The sequence below is a fragment of the Oryza glaberrima genome, chromosome 3 (assembly GCF_000147395.1).
Source record: "Oryza glaberrima chromosome 3, OglaRS2, whole genome shotgun sequence".
NCBI lineage: Eukaryota > Viridiplantae > Streptophyta > Magnoliopsida > Poales > Poaceae > Oryza > Oryza glaberrima.
In genome coordinates, this window is record NC_068328.1 from 14,325,284 (window position 1) to 14,343,702 (window position 18,419).

Here is an 18,419-nt window from a genome sequence, read left to right on the forward strand (position 1 = left end):
CCCTTTTTCCTATTCTTTTGTATATAGTTCTTGATACAATTCCGTATTTTTTTATCTTCCTGTAGACCTTCAGAATAATTTTTTGGTTGTGCGAACCAAAAGGAATGGTGATTTTGGGTTGTACCAAGTCTGAAACCAAGTGGATTTATTTTTTGTTCCATATTTTTCTATTCTATTTTTTTACCGGGAATCAAATCTTAGATGGATCTAAAGATTATTTCGATTTCTTTACTAGTACAATTGTTATATGACACATGGTTTTTTTTATGGGAGAACTACGTCCTCGAGCCCAAGGTCTGAATTTATTCATAATAGTACTCCTACTGACTTCCGCTTTAGTGATGAATAAATTTGCTTTGTCGAAATCCCTATAATGAGTAGCATTTGCTGCTGCCGAATAAACCAACTTTAAGATGGGATAAGATGCTCGATAAGGCATGAGGTTCAATATCATAACAGTTTCTTCGTAGTAACGCCAATACATAAGAACTTTAGATTTTCTTCCGCGGAGCTATTCCCAACATATCGCACATTTTCCATTTGTTTTATACTCTTTTCTTATTCTTAGTTCTTAAAATAAATTTTATGCTCTTTTGAAACATTTCGCGACATGTTTAAGCATGAAAGATTCGCTGATTTTTTCCTTTTACTTTTTTTTCTTTTACTATAGTCTATTCTCATATTATTTTTCTCTCCCTCCATGGATTTTTTCATTTTGACTTGATTGAAATTAAGTGGATGCAGTGAAAAAAGAAATTGAATTAGACTACTATTTCAATCTAGTAATCTATTCTATGTAGATTCAAGATAATATAATAGAAAGACTCTAAAGTGTGGTAGAAAAAACTATATGTAGTTTTTTCTACCACACTTTATGATTCCAACCGGATCCTTTCATTTAAGACTTGGATTTTTATTTTATTTAATCCCTTTTTCATTTCTTCAATGATTAATTGAACTTCCAATTAATCATTTTGGCTGACTGTTTTTACATAAATAATAAGTAAAAAGGCAGTAGGAACTAGAATGAACAATGCAGTAGCAATAAATGCGAGAATATTGACTTCCATAACCTCTTTTTTTTCGCAATAACTCGGGATGTAATCCCATGGAGAGGGAAAAGGGTATCCTGTAAATTCAAGGGGAGGACTTGCATTCTGATAATACTGAATCAATTCAATATTATGAATATCGGATCTATCAAATCAATTCATGGTTGAGAGTGGAATAGTATAACATAGGAGGATCCCTTCCACGTATGATATGTATGTCTTTCGCTATCAACCAGAAGTAGTGATAAAAAAATTCCTATACTCTCCTCTCTTTACTGAGAAACGCGAACTAAAAAAAGTGAAATAGGGGTACCCCATAGGTATTTGATCTTGCTTCCTGCCCCCCTTTTTTCATGGAAAAAGGAAAGATGAATTTCTCCATTCATTGAACCCTAGTTCGGGACTGACGGGGCTCGAACCCGCAGCTTCCGCCTTGACAGGGCGGTGCTCTGACCAATTGAACTACAATCCCCGCGGGGCGTATGGCATACTTATTCTTAAATGGAACCATAAGAATAAGAATATTCGCCTGTCCTACTCTAAGAAATAGACGAATCATATACTACATACCCCCGTATCGTATGGGGGTATAGTGAGAATGACATAACTAGTATGTCGCGATTTATTATCGCTAAAAATAGATAATAATCCACCTTTCAATAACCAATAAGAAAAGGTCTTTTGTTTGTAAGAGAGGAATGAAAGAGATATAGATTAGAAAGATATTTCCCCTTTTCTTTTTATCCTTTATTTCTTTTATTTCTATGGATCAAATATTCTTTTTTATGGAAGAAAAAAAATGGATTTAACTCATATTCATGAAGCCCTAGATTTTTGGGCCGAGCTGGATTTGAACCAGCGTAGACATATTGTCAACGAATTTACAGTCCGTCCCCATTAACCGCTCGGGCATCGACCCAGGAAGAATTTATTCTAGGGTTTTTGATAATCTATGATTAACCTCCTTTCATAATACTCCCTACCCCCAGGGGAAGTCGAATCCCCGCTGCCTCCTTGAAAGAGAGATGTCCTGAACCACTAGACGATAGGGGCATCACTAGACGATAGGGCGGTATACAACCGCTCCTCATTATACTATAATGATAGTATGAGCAGTTTTTTGGAATTGTCAATATACTCGAAGAGTATAACTAGATCCAAAGCAAGGAGTCCTTCCTACTTTTCCATTATGCTTTTGTAGGATTTTTTTTAGTTGATGGTTAGGTTAATTCACGGATCATCCCCTACTTTTTAGGGAAATTCGTTTATAAAGGATATGGAATAAGAATAGATTAATAAAAGGGATTCTATATTAGTTCAGTATGGGTAGTGATTTGATTGATCTAATAGGAAAAAGAGTCCAATTTCTTTTTTGGAATTTACACCCCCCTGCTTCGCTTAGTGTTTAAACTAAAAATGCATGCATCTCGCACTAAGTTATCAAATTCAATAAAAAAAGAGAAATTTTCAAAAAGAAAGAAAGTGAATGAATTTAGTAGAAAAGTACTGTATCGGATTTGAACCACTGACTCACGTCTTACCGCGGCATTACTCTACCACTAAGTAAAAAAAGCCCTTTATCGGATTTGAACCGATGACTTATGCCTTACCATGGCATTACTCTACCACTGAGTTAAAAGGGCTTCTTATTCAATTCCAAAATTAGCCACTTTCATTTCCCATTATAGGTCTACTCCATAATGTACATTATATCTGTATATATCGAGATATATAAGTCTATTCATGGTCAGGTTCAAAAAAATCTTAAGAAAATCAAGAAAAATAGGAAAATCTTTCATATTCTCTCTTATCACTTGCACAAAGTATAGGGTTTTTTATCTTTAGGCTATTGACTTTTCACATGCTCAGAACGGTCTGAAAAATTAGGGACTTTTTTCTTCTATTGGCTAATCTTATCATGAAAACTTTCTCCATTTATGTTTTATTTCCTCTAATTGGGTGGGGTATAAACGAATTTGCGCCCTTCATATACCCATATGGCTGGGTATTAATTTTCAGTGATATTTTGCATCTTTGGGACAATCTATATTTTCGCGAAATGGATCATAATAAAATAGATTATAGGTATCTAGGGAAGATTCACTTGGAAGTAACTATTTCCTAGATACCTATGCACGGTACTTCACGATTGAATGAATCAAACTGAAAAATCCCTAAAAAAGACCTAAAGTTAAGGATTTTTCAATGGGTAATGTTGCTCCAATACCTAACCAAAGAGCTACTGCAGTACCGATTAAAAAAACGGTTGTAGCTACTGGGCGACGAAATGGATTTTGGAATTTATTGACATTCTCTAGAAAAGGTACTGTCAATAAGCCCGTCGGCACAGAAACCATTAAGAGAACGCCCAATAACTTATTAGGTACTGTACGGAGTATTTGAAACACGGGAAAGAAGTACCACTCGGGTAATATTTCCAGAGGAGTTGCAAACGGATCCGCCGGTTCACCAATCATTGACGGCTCGAGAACCGCTAAACCTACATTACATGCAATAGTACCTAGAATTACTACTGGAAAAATATATAAAAGATCGTTGGGCCACGCGGGTTCCCCGTAATAATTATGTCCCATCCCTTTAGCTAATTTTGCTCTTAATACAGGATCGTTTAAGTCAGGTTTCTTTGTTATTGGGATAGGTGAATTCTTTAAGATCCAGCCCCCAAAGGAACCGGACATGAGAATTTTTCATCATCCGGCTCGAGCAAGAATGAAAGAAATAAAACCGTAGAAGATCCATAATAGAATAAGGTATATAATGGCTCAATGGCTCTAAGTAAGAAAAGCTTTATCAGATTCTATTTTCCGAAGTTGCACCTACAACTATTCATTGAAAAGAATCCTACTCTTATGGGTAAATGCTCAATATCCAAGTGGGCTTACAAATTTGATCATGATCAATTGCTTTGTGGATTGTCTCGCGTCTCTTGATTAGTTGGTATTTATCCCCCCCAATATTGCAAGTTTCTTACGTCCAAACAAAGTATTTACTTGTTACTAATAAAAAATCAAAAAGTTTAGCCTACGTTCTTCCTTAGATCCCTTCTTTTACTCCGATAGTATTGCAGATCGCAATCGATGCAAAGAAAATGAATGCATTTCCATACTATAATAAAAAGTAAGTGTAATAAATAGAGAATTGGATCATGTCACATGACTTATTCCATTTCTACTCTATGGGATCTTACGGAGCCTCTTCATGGATGACATGGTTGAGGTATGATCATAGAAAATATTCTCCTCAAGTGAACCAGCCTATCCTTACTAGACAGGGGACTTACGTGTTGATTGGATATGGAGACACCTTTGGTCGTGAATTCTAATGTGGCAGATCCAACTCTCTATCTGCATGGCCAAATCAATAATTCAAGTCGCACACTCCCATAATCCGCCTTCTTTTCTTTCGTAAAATTAACTTCAACTATTTGTATTATTTGTATCACAATAGTTCGGAGTTGAAGAGAAGTATCTAAATGACATGTCTTATTTTAGAATAACCCATGTTTGTAGCAATGAAATACCACAACCTACCCGATATGATATATGAGAATTAGAACTCTCTATGAGATGCCTTCCTTATAAAGGACCCGAAATACCTTGCTTACGTATCATTAGAAAGTGCATTAACATAAATACGGCAGTAAGCAGAGGAAGTACAAAGGTATGTAAACTATAAAAACGAGTCAAAGTGGATTGACCCACACTAGCACTTCCACGTAATAACTCCACTAAAGGTGATCCTATTACCGGAATCGCGTCAGGCACACCTGTCACAATTTTGACTGCCCAATAACCAATTTGATCCCAAGGTAAAGAATAACCAGTTACACCAAACGATGCAGTTAATACAGCTAAAACCACACCAGTGACCCAAGTTAATTCGCGGGGTTTTTTAAACCCACCTGTGAGATACACACGAAATACGTGCAGGATCATCATTAGAACCATCATACTTGCTGACCATCGATGAACTGATCGGATTAACCAACCAAAGTTGGCCTCGGTCATTATGTATTGAACCGAGGAAAAAGCCTCTGTAACGGTTGGGCGATAGTAAAAAGTCATAGCAAAACCGGTAGCAACTTGTACTAGAAAACAAGTAAGTGTAATTCCCCCTAAACAATAAAATATGTTGACATGAGGAGGAACATATTTACTAGTTATATCATCTGCAATTGCCTGAATCTCAAGACGTTCCTCAAACCAATCATATACTTTATTGAGATAGGTAACTAACCCGAACCCCCCTCCGAGAACCGTATATGAGAATTTCATCTCGTACGGCTCAAACAGAAACACACAAATTTTCAACGGATATTAGAAAAAAGGTTCAAAACTTCATCAGCCACTGGGTTGGGTCGATTTGCCTTGAAGATATGAAATAAGAAAAATCCAGAATTTCTTCTTTGTGATGATAATGCCAAAAAATCTCAAGTTGGCTCGTCTATCTTTCTTTCCCAAATGTTGATCATTAGAGGCCTCTTGATTTTTCTCTTCCCTATTTTGGATTTCTTTTTTTTGTGCGTGATGCAGATTTACTCTTGTTTTACTAGATAAATAAATAAAGCAAAAATTGGAGTAGTTTTCTGGTAGAAATTATCTTGTTGCGATCCTATGAATCAGTTCAATTAAAACCTTAGATTCATACTAGAGCCACGATGATTGAGTCTCAAGCTAAACAAAAGGCAAGGGTTCTTCGAATAAGAACCGCTTGATGATCATTTATTGAATCGGTGTAATGACTCGACAAAATTGAGAGAAAAAAAGTTGTTTTTTGGGCAAACAAAATTGGAAGGAAGAAATTTTCTTTTTTTATTTTTATTAAGAACTACTTGAATTTTTTTCAGTCTGGTTGCGAGGTCTGAATAGTTAATATGAATCATAGTTTCATTTTTTTTTCTTGATCCACTCTATCTATTTCATGTTCCAGATACTAGAATAAATAATATCGATCATGATATACGTAATAACTCGGACATCTATTTCAAATGCATATCCCATTTTTGCGCAACAAGGTTATGAAAACCCACGAGAAGCAACTGGACGAATTGTATGTGCCAATTGCCATTTAGCGAATAAGCCTGTGGATATTGAAGTTCCGCAAGCAGTGCTTCCCGATACTGTATTTGAAGCAGTTCTTCGAATTCCTTATGATATGCAACTGAAACAAGTTCTTGCTAATGGGAAAAAGGCTAATGGGAAAAAGGGAGGGTTGAATGTGGGTGCTGTTCTTATTTTGCCCGAGGGATTCGAATTAGCGCCGCCCGACCGTATTTCTCCTGAGTTGAAAGAAAAGATAGGAAATCTCTCTTTTCAGAGTTATCGTCCCAATAAAAAAAATATTCTTGTGATAGGCCCTGTTCCCGGTAAGAAATATAGTGAAATCGTCTTTCCCATTCTTTCCCTCGACCCTGCTATGAAGAAAGACGTTCATTTCTTAAAATATCCCATATATGTGGGGGGAAACCGAGGAAGGGGACAGATCTATCCTTATGGTAGCAAGAGTAACAATACGGTCTATAATGCAACGTCAACAGGTGTAGTAAGAAAAATACTGCGTAAAGAAAAGGGGGATATGAAATATCCATAGTCGATGCATCGGATGGACGCCAAGTGATTGATCTTATACCTCCCGGTCCAGAACTTCTTGTTTCAGAGGGGGAATCGATCAAGCTTGATCAACCATTAACAAGTAATCCTAATGTGGGAGGGTTTGGTCAGGGGATGCAGAAATAGTGCTTCAGGTTAAACCCGGTACACGAGCGTACGTCCAAATGACGACGACCACGGGCGCAGCTGCTGCCATGGCGGAGGTCGGCGGCGGCGGCCTCCCGCCGTCGCGCGCCGTGCTCGCCTCGCGGTTCCGTTCCAACTCCGACCACCTCATGCGGCTCCACTCCACCTGGATCAACAGCGCCGCCACGCCCGCCGCTGCGCCGTATAGCCGCGAGTCGCTCGCGATGCTCGCCGCGCGGCTGCTCTCCGTCTCCGACGACCATCTCCAGCGCCAGCAGCAGCAGCATGTCTCCATGATTATCTCCACCTCCCTGCCCGGCGGCACCACCGGCGGCGTGGCGCCCGCATCCAAGGAGGCGATCGAGGCGCTCAGGGACGTCGTCGTCGACCAGCTGGCGCCGGCCGCGGAGTGCGCGATCTGCCTCCACGGCCAGGACGCGGCGACGGCGGCGGCGGGACGGTGGAAGGAGATGCCGTGCGGGCACCGGTTCCACGGCGTGTGCCTGGTGAAGTGGCTGCGGTGCACGGCACGTGCCCCATGTGCCGCCACCAGATGCCTGCAGAGGAGGCGGCGGCGGCTGCTGCTGCTGAGGGACGCCGGAGCTGAAACCTGCTGATCCTATAGCCATGCCAGGCAGATGGGCTGCACGGCTTCTAGTTCTATCGAGAGGTCATCCAATTCGTTATGGTTATCGGATAACAGTGGTGCTCCAAGGCCCAAGCTAGCACGGGCCGACAGAGGATTTTGATGTTTGTGTATTCTACGATGTGAAGGTGGAGTAGATTTCCTTTTACAGCATGCAAAAGACTAATATATGTGACACCGATCTACAATCATATATTCTATCATGTGATTGGATAACTGCTTTTACAGCATGCAAAAGACTAAGGGGGTGTTTAGATCAGGGGTGTAAAGTTTTGGCGTGTCACATCGGATATACGGATACTTATTTGAAGTATTAAACGTAGACTAATAACAAAAATAAATTACAAATTCTGCCTGTAAAATGCGAGACGAATTTATTAAGCCTAATTAATCCATCATTAACAAATGTTTACTGTAGCACCACATAGCCAAATCATGGATAATTGGGCTTAAAAAATTTATCTCGCAATTTACACGCAAGTTGTGTAATTAATTATTATTTTCTATGTTTAATACTCCATGCGTGTGTCCAAACGTTCGATGTGACAGGGAGTAAAACTTTTGCTCGGGAACTAAACAGGGTCTAATGACACCGATCTACGATAATGTATTGTATCATGTGATTGGATATAATTGCATTTTAGTGAATTTTCTCCTAAACTAATTATCTAATCTACGATCCAATCACATTGTTGTATTTGTTGTAATTAAATCTTTATGACAAGATATCGCATGATTATATTCTGATGAAAAAAAAACATAAGTTTCAATCCGTTAACATTAGTTGTTTCATATGATATAGCAACATGTTTTAACATGTACTTCACCATGTTTCATAAAATTTTTAAATATTTTAGTTGCTATTTTTTCACTATATATAACTTAATGCTTCATTCGTTGGTCAACTGAAACATTTGACCGACTGATTTTTTTTGGGGGCATTGGGCGCCCGATAGGAAGATTCTTCTCAATTGTTCATGTGATGTCTCCAACCTTCCCTACTTGTTAATCCCTCTGTCCCTAAATATAAGGGATTTTGGTTGGATGTGGCACATACTAGTACAACAAATCTGGACAAGTTTACATCCAACCAAAAATCCTTATATTTAGGGACGGGGGATCGAGTATGAACTATATGCATACATGGTTGTATATATGTGATATATTTGTCTGTGTATATATGTGCGGATCCTATATTCCTATATACAACATAATAAAGATATATTACATACAGTGTATTCATGTCTCATGTAAAGTTTGCTGTACTAAGGCTATGTTTATATCTAGGGGTATAAAGTTTCGGTGTGTCATATCGGATATACGGATACATATTTAAAGTATTAAACATAGTCTAACAACAAAACAAATTACAGAATCTGCCTGTAAACTGTGAGACGAATTTATTAAACCTAATTAATCCATCATTAGCAAATATTTACTACAGCACCATATTGTCATATTATGGAACAATTAGGCTTAAAAGATTCATCTCGCAATTTATAAGCAATCTGTGTAATTAGTTGTTTTTTCTTTATATTTAATTTAATACTCCATGTATATATCGAAAGATTTGATATAACATGATGGAAATTTTTACCAGGGGATCTAAACGGGCCTAAACGAAAACAAATTGAATATGCGATTATACAAACAAACGCTGGCCATGGATGTCGTCGGGGTATCGAAGAGGCCGCGACGCCTCGCCGAAGCTCACGTCGTGGTGTACGACGCTGTCCCGGTGCGCCAGCAGCGCCACATCCAGTACAGGACCACCCGAGCTGGAGATGCCGCGCACCCTCAACCACGCTCCGCGCCGGAGGCTGTACGCGTCGACCTCGCCGCCGTTGCGGACGATCACCTCCTCGCCCTCCACCTCGCCGTGCACCGCCTCCACCTGGGTCTCCGACGTGAACGTCCTCGACAGGTCGCGCCGCCCGTCCCCGTCCCACATCACCAGGCTGACCCTCTCCATCAGCCGCCAGCCGCTGATCCGCGCGTCGTCGGAGCAGTGGTGGTAGTCGTCGAGCACCCACATCTCCATCGTGCTCGTCGCCCGAGCGACGGCCACGGCGCAGAGCTTGCCGCTGGAGAGGACGCAGATTCGCGATCTCGCCAGGTCTTCTTCCTCGCCGCGGCGGCGCGGCGGCGCATCCATCAGCCGGAACCTCTCGCGCGTCGGCTCGAACACGAGCACCTGCAGTTTCCCGGCGGAGCCGGAGCCCCGCTGCACTAGCCAGTGGAGGTTGCCGTGCAGTCGGATGGAGCGAGCTCCGTGCATTTTCAGCCGCGCATCTGCGTCTTCCAGTTGAGGCAGGGGAACCTCGCGCCAGGCGCCGTCTCCGACTCGCCGGAGCCGGAAGGCGGTCGCGACGTACAGGCCGGGGTCCACGAGGCACGCGGCCTCGCCGGCGGCGTGCAGGAGGTGGAAGTGCATGGTGGCCGGGTGGGCGTAGGCGCCGATGATGACGCCGCGGCCGGGCGGGGGAGAGACGGTGGCGCACGCCATGGCGAACGGATGCCACAGCACGTAGCCCCGGCGCCCGCTTCCGTCGTCGGGTCAGCCGAACAAGCGCCAGCGGAGGCTCCGGAGCGGAGGAGCGCCGCGCTCGACGCAGAGCACGCCGTCCCAGGAGCCGAGTACCATGGTCGCCGCCGGGGCGTAGGGCGAGGGGATCAGCGTGAGGTCGAGCGGCGGCGGCGGCGGCGCCTTGCGGACGTCGCCGCGGCACCATCTGCTGCGGAACGAGTCGAAGAACACGACCTCCCGGAGCCTTTGCTGGAAGGTCCAGTCGCCGTCTTGTCGGAGGCAAAACGTGTGGTCGGCCTCGGCGACGCCGGCGGGGCGCTCGGCGTGGGCGCGGCGGAAGCTCGGGTCGGAGACGAGGGAGCGCCAGCCCTTGCACACGGCGAGGCAGCGGGTGGCGCTGCGCGGCGGCAGGCGGAGCAGGATGTCCCGGAGCAGGTCGTCCGGCAGACGCTGCACGGCGGCGGCGGTGATCATCTCGACGTGTGCATGTCGCGTACTTCTTCGGTTGTTTCCTTCCATGGCTGCGCTTTATGTATCGTTCGTCTCGTAGTAGTTCAAGGGACGATACCAACCAGAGTCCTCGATGAGTAAAATGTGCCGTGCCGAGATCAAACAGGATTCGTCGTCCGCACGCGCGCGTCACCCACGAACGCGGCGGAAGCACAACCACCAGTACTAGGTCGGGAGCGGCAGCCGGCAGCAGACGTACGGCGACATCACGGCGCACTCGGCCATGTCGGCTCTGGACATGCTGCAGCACATCCTGATGATGATGATCATCAGCGCGGGCGCCGGCGACCTGTTCGACGCGTTGTCTGCCGCGCCCGCGCCCAGCCGCATGACAAGGAGGCCGGCGACGACCAAACTGATGATGACGAAGACATTGATGGTGACGACGGCGGCGCCGAAGAGGAGGCCGCCGGGAGCATCAACGACGACATTGATCGATGACCATTATTCAAATTAAATTGTGCCATGAAGAATTGCCGGTCTCAATGTGTCATCCTCACCTCACGCATCACATGTGCAACAAATATTCCTACGATGTATCCACTTCTTCGTTGTTATGAACTACAGGCATAGATGGTATTGAATGTGACATATTTGTGTTATGAACTATACGTACAGCGTAATAATAACAATTTATAGATGTAAAGTACTCCCTTTATATTATAAGTTGTTTGACTTCTTTTCTAGTTAAAATTCTTTCAAATTGACCAAGTTTATGAGAAAATATAATAGTATTTTCAAGACAAAACAAACATATTATCAAAATATATTCAATATTAGATTTAAACAATTTCCAAGCAGCGACAACAATTTCCCTAGGTAACGGAGCAAAAACAAGTTTTTAGTATGATAACTGGCTCCAAGGCAGATGCCCAAAAGACATTGCTCCCCTATGCTTGAAGCTAGCAAAGCAGAAACAAAGAAGAGTCCAACACGAACTCCTCCACTGGATCATCTCTTTCAGACAAATAACCACAGTGGAAGAGCTGCATGAATTAGTGCATTTGGGGGGCTGCTCCAAAATGTCCAGCTTTCGCAAAAGAGAAAATCCCCTATATATCCTTGAAAATTCATTCAATCTATTATGTATCCCTGAATTTTACCTCATCCCTTATATACCCCTGAGTTTTCATTTTGATCTCCTCTATGTCCATTCCGTTAGTTGACCGTTAAATGTTTTTGAAATTGACTATGTTACCCCTCTCTTATAATTATATGCTAGTTTAATGATAAAACACAATTCTTATATGAAAAAAGATCTATTTATAAATAAACAAAGGGAATATAATTGTTTGACAAAAATTTTAAAAATAAATAAAAAATATTTAAATAAATTTTAAATTATCTTTTATGAAATTCATACATTGTTTTTATTGAAATTTGAACCCAACAAATAAATAATTTTGGTTCATAATTTCTAGCTAAAACTCTTATATGGATTTTGTCCAAAAAAGATAAATTTGTTCAACAATTTAATTTCCGTTTCAATAAATAATTATGCCCCATTTGATTTTATCATGAATTACAATTTTTCGCATTGTGAATTATGAAGTAGAGTCGATAGCATGTAACTATAAGTATGGGAAATGGGCGATATGGTCATTTTAGAAACATTTAACAGTCAACTCACGGTCAACTAATGGAATAGTGATAGAGGAGATCAAAATGAAAACTCAAGGGCACGTAGGGGATGAGGCAAAATTCAGGAGTAGAGAAGAGATTGCGAAACTTTTCAGGGGTACGTAGGAAATTTTCTCTTCGCAAAACCTTGACGGCATCACTTGGAACTGTACTGAATCAGTTACTTATACAAGCAAGAGCGCCTATCTGTATCAGTTTGAAGGCTCTTTCGCTTCGTCTGATTTCACTTGGATATGGAAGGCACCGGCCGAACCAAAAACGAAAATTTTCTGGTGGTTAGTTCTTCACTAGAAAACCCTTACAGTGCAGCAATTGGATTTTTTTGCCTATGCTCGAGTGTGTTCGAAGATACCAATCATTTTGTCCAGTGAATGCGAATTTGTCAAACAGTTGAGGATCTTTGTCTGTGCCTAGCAAAACCTGGTACCAACTACTGTCAATTCCCAAGTGGGAACCGCAGATTGGTGGTCTTCGATAAGTTATGCTGGTTCAAAGGATCAAAAGCTTAAGATTAGAGGAGCCTTGCTCACTACATGGTGGAATGTTTGGCTAGAAAGAAACAGAAGAATTTTCCACAACAATAGTCTCTTAGAAAGGGATGTTGCCTATTTAGTTAAGCAGGATATAGATTTCCGTAGTTGGGATTTTAAGCCTCCTTAAGTCATGTTATATTTTTATCTGTAAAAATGTGTGTATGCTGCTCCACAGGCTGGCTACTCAAACCATCACAATCCAGGGATTTTGACTGGTGCCGCAATTACAAGTCATTGCTACAGGTATCTGCACTAGTCTCAGTTTAACAGTACGACGAATTATTATCACTACTTGTATGCTTCCAGAGATTAGTGCATCAAAGGTGACACATTCAAATCAGATACCTTATGGGATACAAAGCACTATCAGTGTACTAGCAACAGCTTCTGCAAACTGCAATGCGTACTTGAAAAACACATATGTTGAGGATCATGGACAGGGAAGACAAGACAATCTGCATCCTAGGGAACTTGACAACATTTTTATATTTATTGGGAAAAAAAAATTGGTATTGACAGTGCATTCATAGACGCTATAGAAAATCTGAACTAATCTGGACAAATATTTCTGAACATTTATGGACTAATCTGAACAAATACAATTATCTTTGTGCGAGATGGATGGAGGAACAGATCACAGTGACGATGCTGAGGAAGTGCTCGACGACGGCCCAGGCGTCGAGATGGACGGGGGGAGGTGTCACTACACCTGGACAGAGAGGAGGATATGCCCTGGATTCGACGCCCGGTAGCGTCGTGGATGAAGAACCGACGGCGGTGCGGTAACCTAGATCGAGGGTCAGCGGCGCTGTCGACGGAGGGCAGGCAGCGCCCTGGATCGATTGAATGCTGTGCCCCGGATGGAGTCAAGGCCGCCCCCTAGACGAATGTGCGGCGGTGCCCAGACCAAGTAAGGACGACGAAGAAGGACGAACACGGCGGGCGCCGGCGTCGGGAGCTAGCGAGAGGAGTCGGATTTGTCGACGAAGGGGCGCGGAGTAGCGGAGGTCTAATTTTCTCCCGCGAGAACCTCGATTGGGAGCGCCGACTGGTGCCCAATTCTAGTTCGGATTGGCGTTGATATTGGGCTTGACTTAAAATTGGGCTTGGGTTTGGGAGTCTGTTGGAGAGAAGATTTTAGACTAAATTCCAAAATTTAACTATTTAACCAATGGATAATCCCTCCGATTCACTAGTATAAGATCAGTGGCGGAGCCAGGATAAAATTATAGCGGGGGCTAAACCAAAATGACCAAGAGCAACTAAAAAAGATTTAGGGTTGGGTTAGGATTTTTTTGGGCCTTCTTAGCCTTTTGGGCCTTCTAACAACCTCAAACAAAGTCTATATTAATTCCTCATCTATAAATATATGGATTAGAATTTTAGAGGTATTATGGGGGCTCTAATGGTATATTAGGGGGTAGGGGGTCTAAAGACCCCCCGCCCCTGTATAAGATGTTATATTGGTGCCTAACCACCAGCTCTTCTCCACCCCCCCCCCCACCCCACACACCGTCGGTTTTCGACCAACTCAGCCATCCCCTTAAAGCCACCCTCACCTTCTCTTACCAACTCTAACCTTCAAACCCCCTAATCTAAAGAAAGTTGGTCATAGTTTGGGTGTTGCCGGTGAATCCACCGTCTCCCTTCCTATGCCCTCTTCCTGCTCCCCTCGGTCTAAAGGTTGAAGACGATGCTCTAACTATTTCAATCACATGATGAGGTTTCTTTAACAAAACATGACACTGTACGACTAGACAAGGCGTGCACATGACTCATCTCTCCGTATGAAAGAAGTCAGCCACCGATGGTTGTCTAAGCAAGTTTAATAGTACAACTTAATGTTGGTTTCAATTTTTCTTCTCTCCTCCCTTTTTCTCTCACTTATACATTTAATGTATTTATTTTGGAACACATGTTAAGCTAGCTTTTGTATGGGCCAACATCTTTTTTTTTACATTTCTACTCCGCATAAACTTATAATAGGTTTATAGTTCACTATTATTCTTACTCTAAAAATTATTGTCTAATTTCTTGAATCCTTTCTCAATACTTTATTTGATTTAAAGTTTATCTTCTGATGAACATGTGAATTCAGTGGTGTGTACTGAGTAAATCTGTCCACGTATTCAGTGGTGAATTAATGAACCAGCTTATTATAAGTTGGGAAAATTTGTAGCGCTTGCTACCTTTGATCAGCCTGTTTCTGATGAATACTTAAAGCAGCCCGTTGATCTTTCTACCTAGCGTCGTGATTTTCGTTTCAAAGCATACATGCACATTGGGAAACGTCGGCCGAATCCGACTCACCTTGCATGGCAACAATTTTCATATCGGATTCCGACGCCGTCTCGACGTTCACGCCCCCCACCGCCTATATAGCTGCACACCCCGGCCCGTCGGCTTCCTTCCAATCAATCCAACGTAAGACACGTGCCCCACGACGAGCGCCACCGGCACGCCGGCCATGGAGACGGAGGACGACGACCATCGCCTGCACCCCCGCACGCGCACCATCGCCGACCTGCTCAACCAGCTCGACCAGATTCACTCCACCTCGGCGACAAGAACCACCGGCGGCGGCGGCGGCGTGGCGCCTGCCTCGGACGAGGCGATCGAGGCGCTCAAGGACGTCGACGCGGCTGCCATCACCGGCACCGGCGACGACGTCGGCAACCAGCCGCCGCCGCCGGAGTGCGCGATCTGCCTCCACCACGGGGCGGCGCCCGCGGGGTGGAAGGAGATGCCGTGCGGGCACCGGTTCCACGGCGGGTGCCTGGAGAAGTGGCTGCGCGCGCACGGCACGTGCCCCATGTGCCGCCACCAGATGCCGACCACTACCGCGCCGCCGCCGCCTGCAGCCGAGCAGGAGGATTATCTGGATGTTGATGAGGAGGACGACGCCGGCGATGAGGAGGAGGCTGGTGTGGGGCCGCCGCCGTTGGAGTTGCGAGTGGTGGTAGCGCACTAGGGCGGCGGCTATGGAGGAGTGGCGGCGTCGGCTTCGACTACGAGGCGGCTCCTTGCATGGAGTACGACATTCTAAGCAAAGCAAAGTACTAGCAATACTCTCGATCGACTATGTATTGTAGGTAGACCATGAGAGGTGCTCTGTCAATTAATCCACCAGTTTTTGTTTCAGTCTTCTTTAGCTTGTTGATATATCTCGTCTCTTGAGGAATTAATTAATCTCTTATAAGAAATTTAATTTCATTGTAAGAAACAAATGCTCATGGTTTTAGAGGAATCCCCATCCCGGTTGAGATTTTTTCACCAATGGATATGGATCTTAGACGAACGGTCACGATTTCCTCCTTCCAAATCGGTTTTGTGTTACGGGTACCTCGTAGTGTTATGAAATTCAGTTACTTTGGTTATAAATATTTGATGTTTTCAACCATATTTGTTCAAACTAACTTTGAACACCTCGGAGGCATCCGTCCATAGCGCCGGCCGCCTCCCATCACATCACCACCATCAAGCTCCACATTGAGAGGAGGGAAGGAGCTCCACAAAGAGAAGTGGGCCAAGCAAAGAGCAGCCAAAGCTCCAACACCGCTTGGCAAGATGACCTGTATCACGACCTGTGCCGCACGAGTCCCCATGCTGAGCCATGGAGCAAAGCCCCGTCGGAATCGCTAGACGGCCACCAGCTGACAGTTCAACCCACCAGAAACTCGGACAGCCACGCAGGCCGCCCAAGCTCCACCGAGTAGCGCCTTCGCCGCCGGCGCCACCGGGGAGCCGGTCTTGCCCGATTCCCTCGTGGATGCGTTGGATCTAGACCTTGTGGGGCCAAATCTAGTTATCCTCCTCGGTGCCTTCGTCACTGCCGCCATCCGCCACCACAATAGGGGATCCGGCCTCTCGCGCTGGAGAGACACCCATATCTTGCCGGAGACGCGCTGGATTTGGACCTTGGGTGGCCAGATCTGGCCATCCACCTCACTGCCTTTGTAGGATCGAGATGTCGACTAGAGGGGGGGTGAATAGGCGATTTAAAACTAAATAACACATAATCAAAACTAACCTAAGTTGCTAGGCTTGGTGAGGGTGAACTCTAACTAAGCAACTAAGTTATGTTTTACAAACCTAGGGTGATAGTGGCTCAATTATGTCTCTAGGAAAGTAAATCACACTCCTATGTCAATGTTTAGCAATCCTAGGGTGATATGATCTCAAGTATGTCTCTACAAATGTAAATTACAAAAATGTAAATGCGACAATCAAATGAGACAAGGAGACAAGAGATTTTTCACCGAGGTTCGGAAACTCGCCGGTTTCCTACTCCCCGTTGAGGCGAGCCCAACTCCACCGCTCAACCACGAAGCCACCGCACGCCCCCTTCATCAAGGGGTGGGCAAGGCGGGAGCCGGCCCACGGAGAGGACTACCCAAGCCTCGATCACTAGGGTAGTTCTTCCTTCACTCCGAAGGTGGTGAACTCCAAACCACTCACAAACCGGCGCCGGGCCTCCTCCACAATCTTCTCGGAGAGGTCACCGGGCAACTCCTCCACAAGCCGTCTAGGAGGCGGCAACCTCCAAGAGTAACAAGCAATGACCCGGCATGGAGATGATCAATCAAGTGCCACACTAGCTCTACAAATGGAAGCAATGCACTTGACTCTTGGCTAATTAACCCTCTAACACATTAGATGGATGAACACAAAGCTCAAGTGGGTGTGAGAGAGGTGCAAGGGGTGTATGCAATTGAATTGGGTGCCAAGAGAGTCCCCTTGCTGCTGGTGGGAGAGTATTTATACTCCCACCCACCAAAACTAGCCGTTGGGGGCGAAATTCCCCAATCATTGTGCTCTGCCGGTCTAACCGGAGGTATGTGGCCGGTCAGACCGTGCTACTCTGCAACGGCTAGAAAACTAGCCGCGGTCAGACCGGCGTAGAGCAGGCGGTCAGACCGGCCTCGGCTCGGTCAGACCACCATCGGCTCGGTCTGACCGAATACGGCTCCGTCAGCTCTGTATCGGCCACACCGAGTAGCACCATCCCGGCCTCCAGGGGGCCGGTCTAACCGTGCATGAGCCGCCGGTCAGACCGGCCTTATGGGCCAGTCAAACCGCCGTTGTGAGGCCGGTCAGACCGGCCAGGGCACGCCGGTCAGACCGCCACTATGTGGCCGGTCTGACCGCCCCTTGTCAGGCCGAGCTCAGTGAAAGCAAAGGTGAGTGTGTGTGTGTGTGATGAAAAAGTAAGCACAAGTGAAAATACAATGACCTAATGTGGCAATTTAATAATCTCTTTGCTAGGTCATAACCCCTCTTAATAGTACGGCGAAACTAGAAAATAAACTAGCAAATTTGATCGCCCTACACCTCGATCAATTCTAAATGAAAGCACTAGTTTTACCGTCTTCTTTCTCTTTGCTTTGCGCCATCAATTTTAATCCATCGATAGTCATCCATGCGCACACATGACGTGGACCTAACTTAAAATATTATCTCAATAGCAACGGTTAGTCTACAATTAGTGCTTGTCATTAATTACCAAAATTAACAACGGGGGCCTAGATGCTTCAGCCTTCACAACCGTTGCTTGCCCGGGAAGGGATGGAGGTGGCCGTCGGTGCTAGACATGCATGGGGGAGACAGCTGGTTCGGGGCTGACACCTCCCAGGTCGCTTCAGATCTAGAGAAAAGGGGAGGGAAGGAAGAAGGGGGAAAGGAAGAGAGGGGGAGGAAAAGGGAGGGAGGAAGGCTAGGAGGTGTCGCCGTTGCCGGCCACCACCACGAGGTAGG

At 44.6% G+C, this 18,419-nt stretch overlaps 1 protein-coding gene, 3 non-coding genes and 2 pseudogenes across 4 annotated transcripts; 2 read left to right on the forward strand and 4 right to left on the reverse strand.

The window, feature by feature from the left end:
• Positions 1 to 1,450: 1,450 nt before the first annotated feature.
• Positions 1,451 to 1,524, reverse strand: TRNAD-GUC (transfer RNA aspartic acid (anticodon GUC)). The gene has a single exon. It is a non-coding gene; the product is annotated as a tRNA-Asp (tRNA).
• A 363-nt stretch (positions 1,525 to 1,887) lies between these two features.
• Positions 1,888 to 1,971, reverse strand: TRNAY-GUA (transfer RNA tyrosine (anticodon GUA)). The gene has a single exon. It is a non-coding gene; the product is annotated as a tRNA-Tyr (tRNA).
• Positions 1,972 to 2,623: 652 nt separating this feature from the next.
• TRNAT-GGU (transfer RNA threonine (anticodon GGU)) lies at positions 2,624 to 2,695 on the reverse strand. The gene has a single exon. It is a non-coding gene; the product is annotated as a tRNA-Thr (tRNA).
• Positions 2,696 to 6,876: 4,181 nt separating this feature from the next.
• LOC127766124 (E3 ubiquitin-protein ligase AIP2-like) lies at positions 6,877 to 7,415 on the forward strand (annotated as a pseudogene).
• A 1,681-nt stretch (positions 7,416 to 9,096) lies between these two features.
• Positions 9,097 to 10,500, reverse strand: LOC127766262 (uncharacterized; annotated as a pseudogene).
• Positions 10,501 to 15,132: 4,632 nt separating this feature from the next.
• Positions 15,133 to 15,781, forward strand: LOC127765240 (E3 ubiquitin-protein ligase AIP2-like). Its single transcript, XM_052290097.1, has one exon. It carries the CDS (start codon positions 15,133 to 15,135, stop codon positions 15,634 to 15,636), a length of 504 nt encoding a protein of 167 aa, XP_052146057.1. The 3' UTR covers positions 15,637 to 15,781.
• Positions 15,782 to 18,419: the final 2,638 nt, after the last annotated feature.

Excerpts from the sequence above, each read along its gene's own strand:
- LOC127765240 (XM_052290097.1), top strand. The coding sequence starts at position 15,133 with ATGGAGACGGAGGACGACGACCATCGCCTGCACCCCCGCACGCGCACC.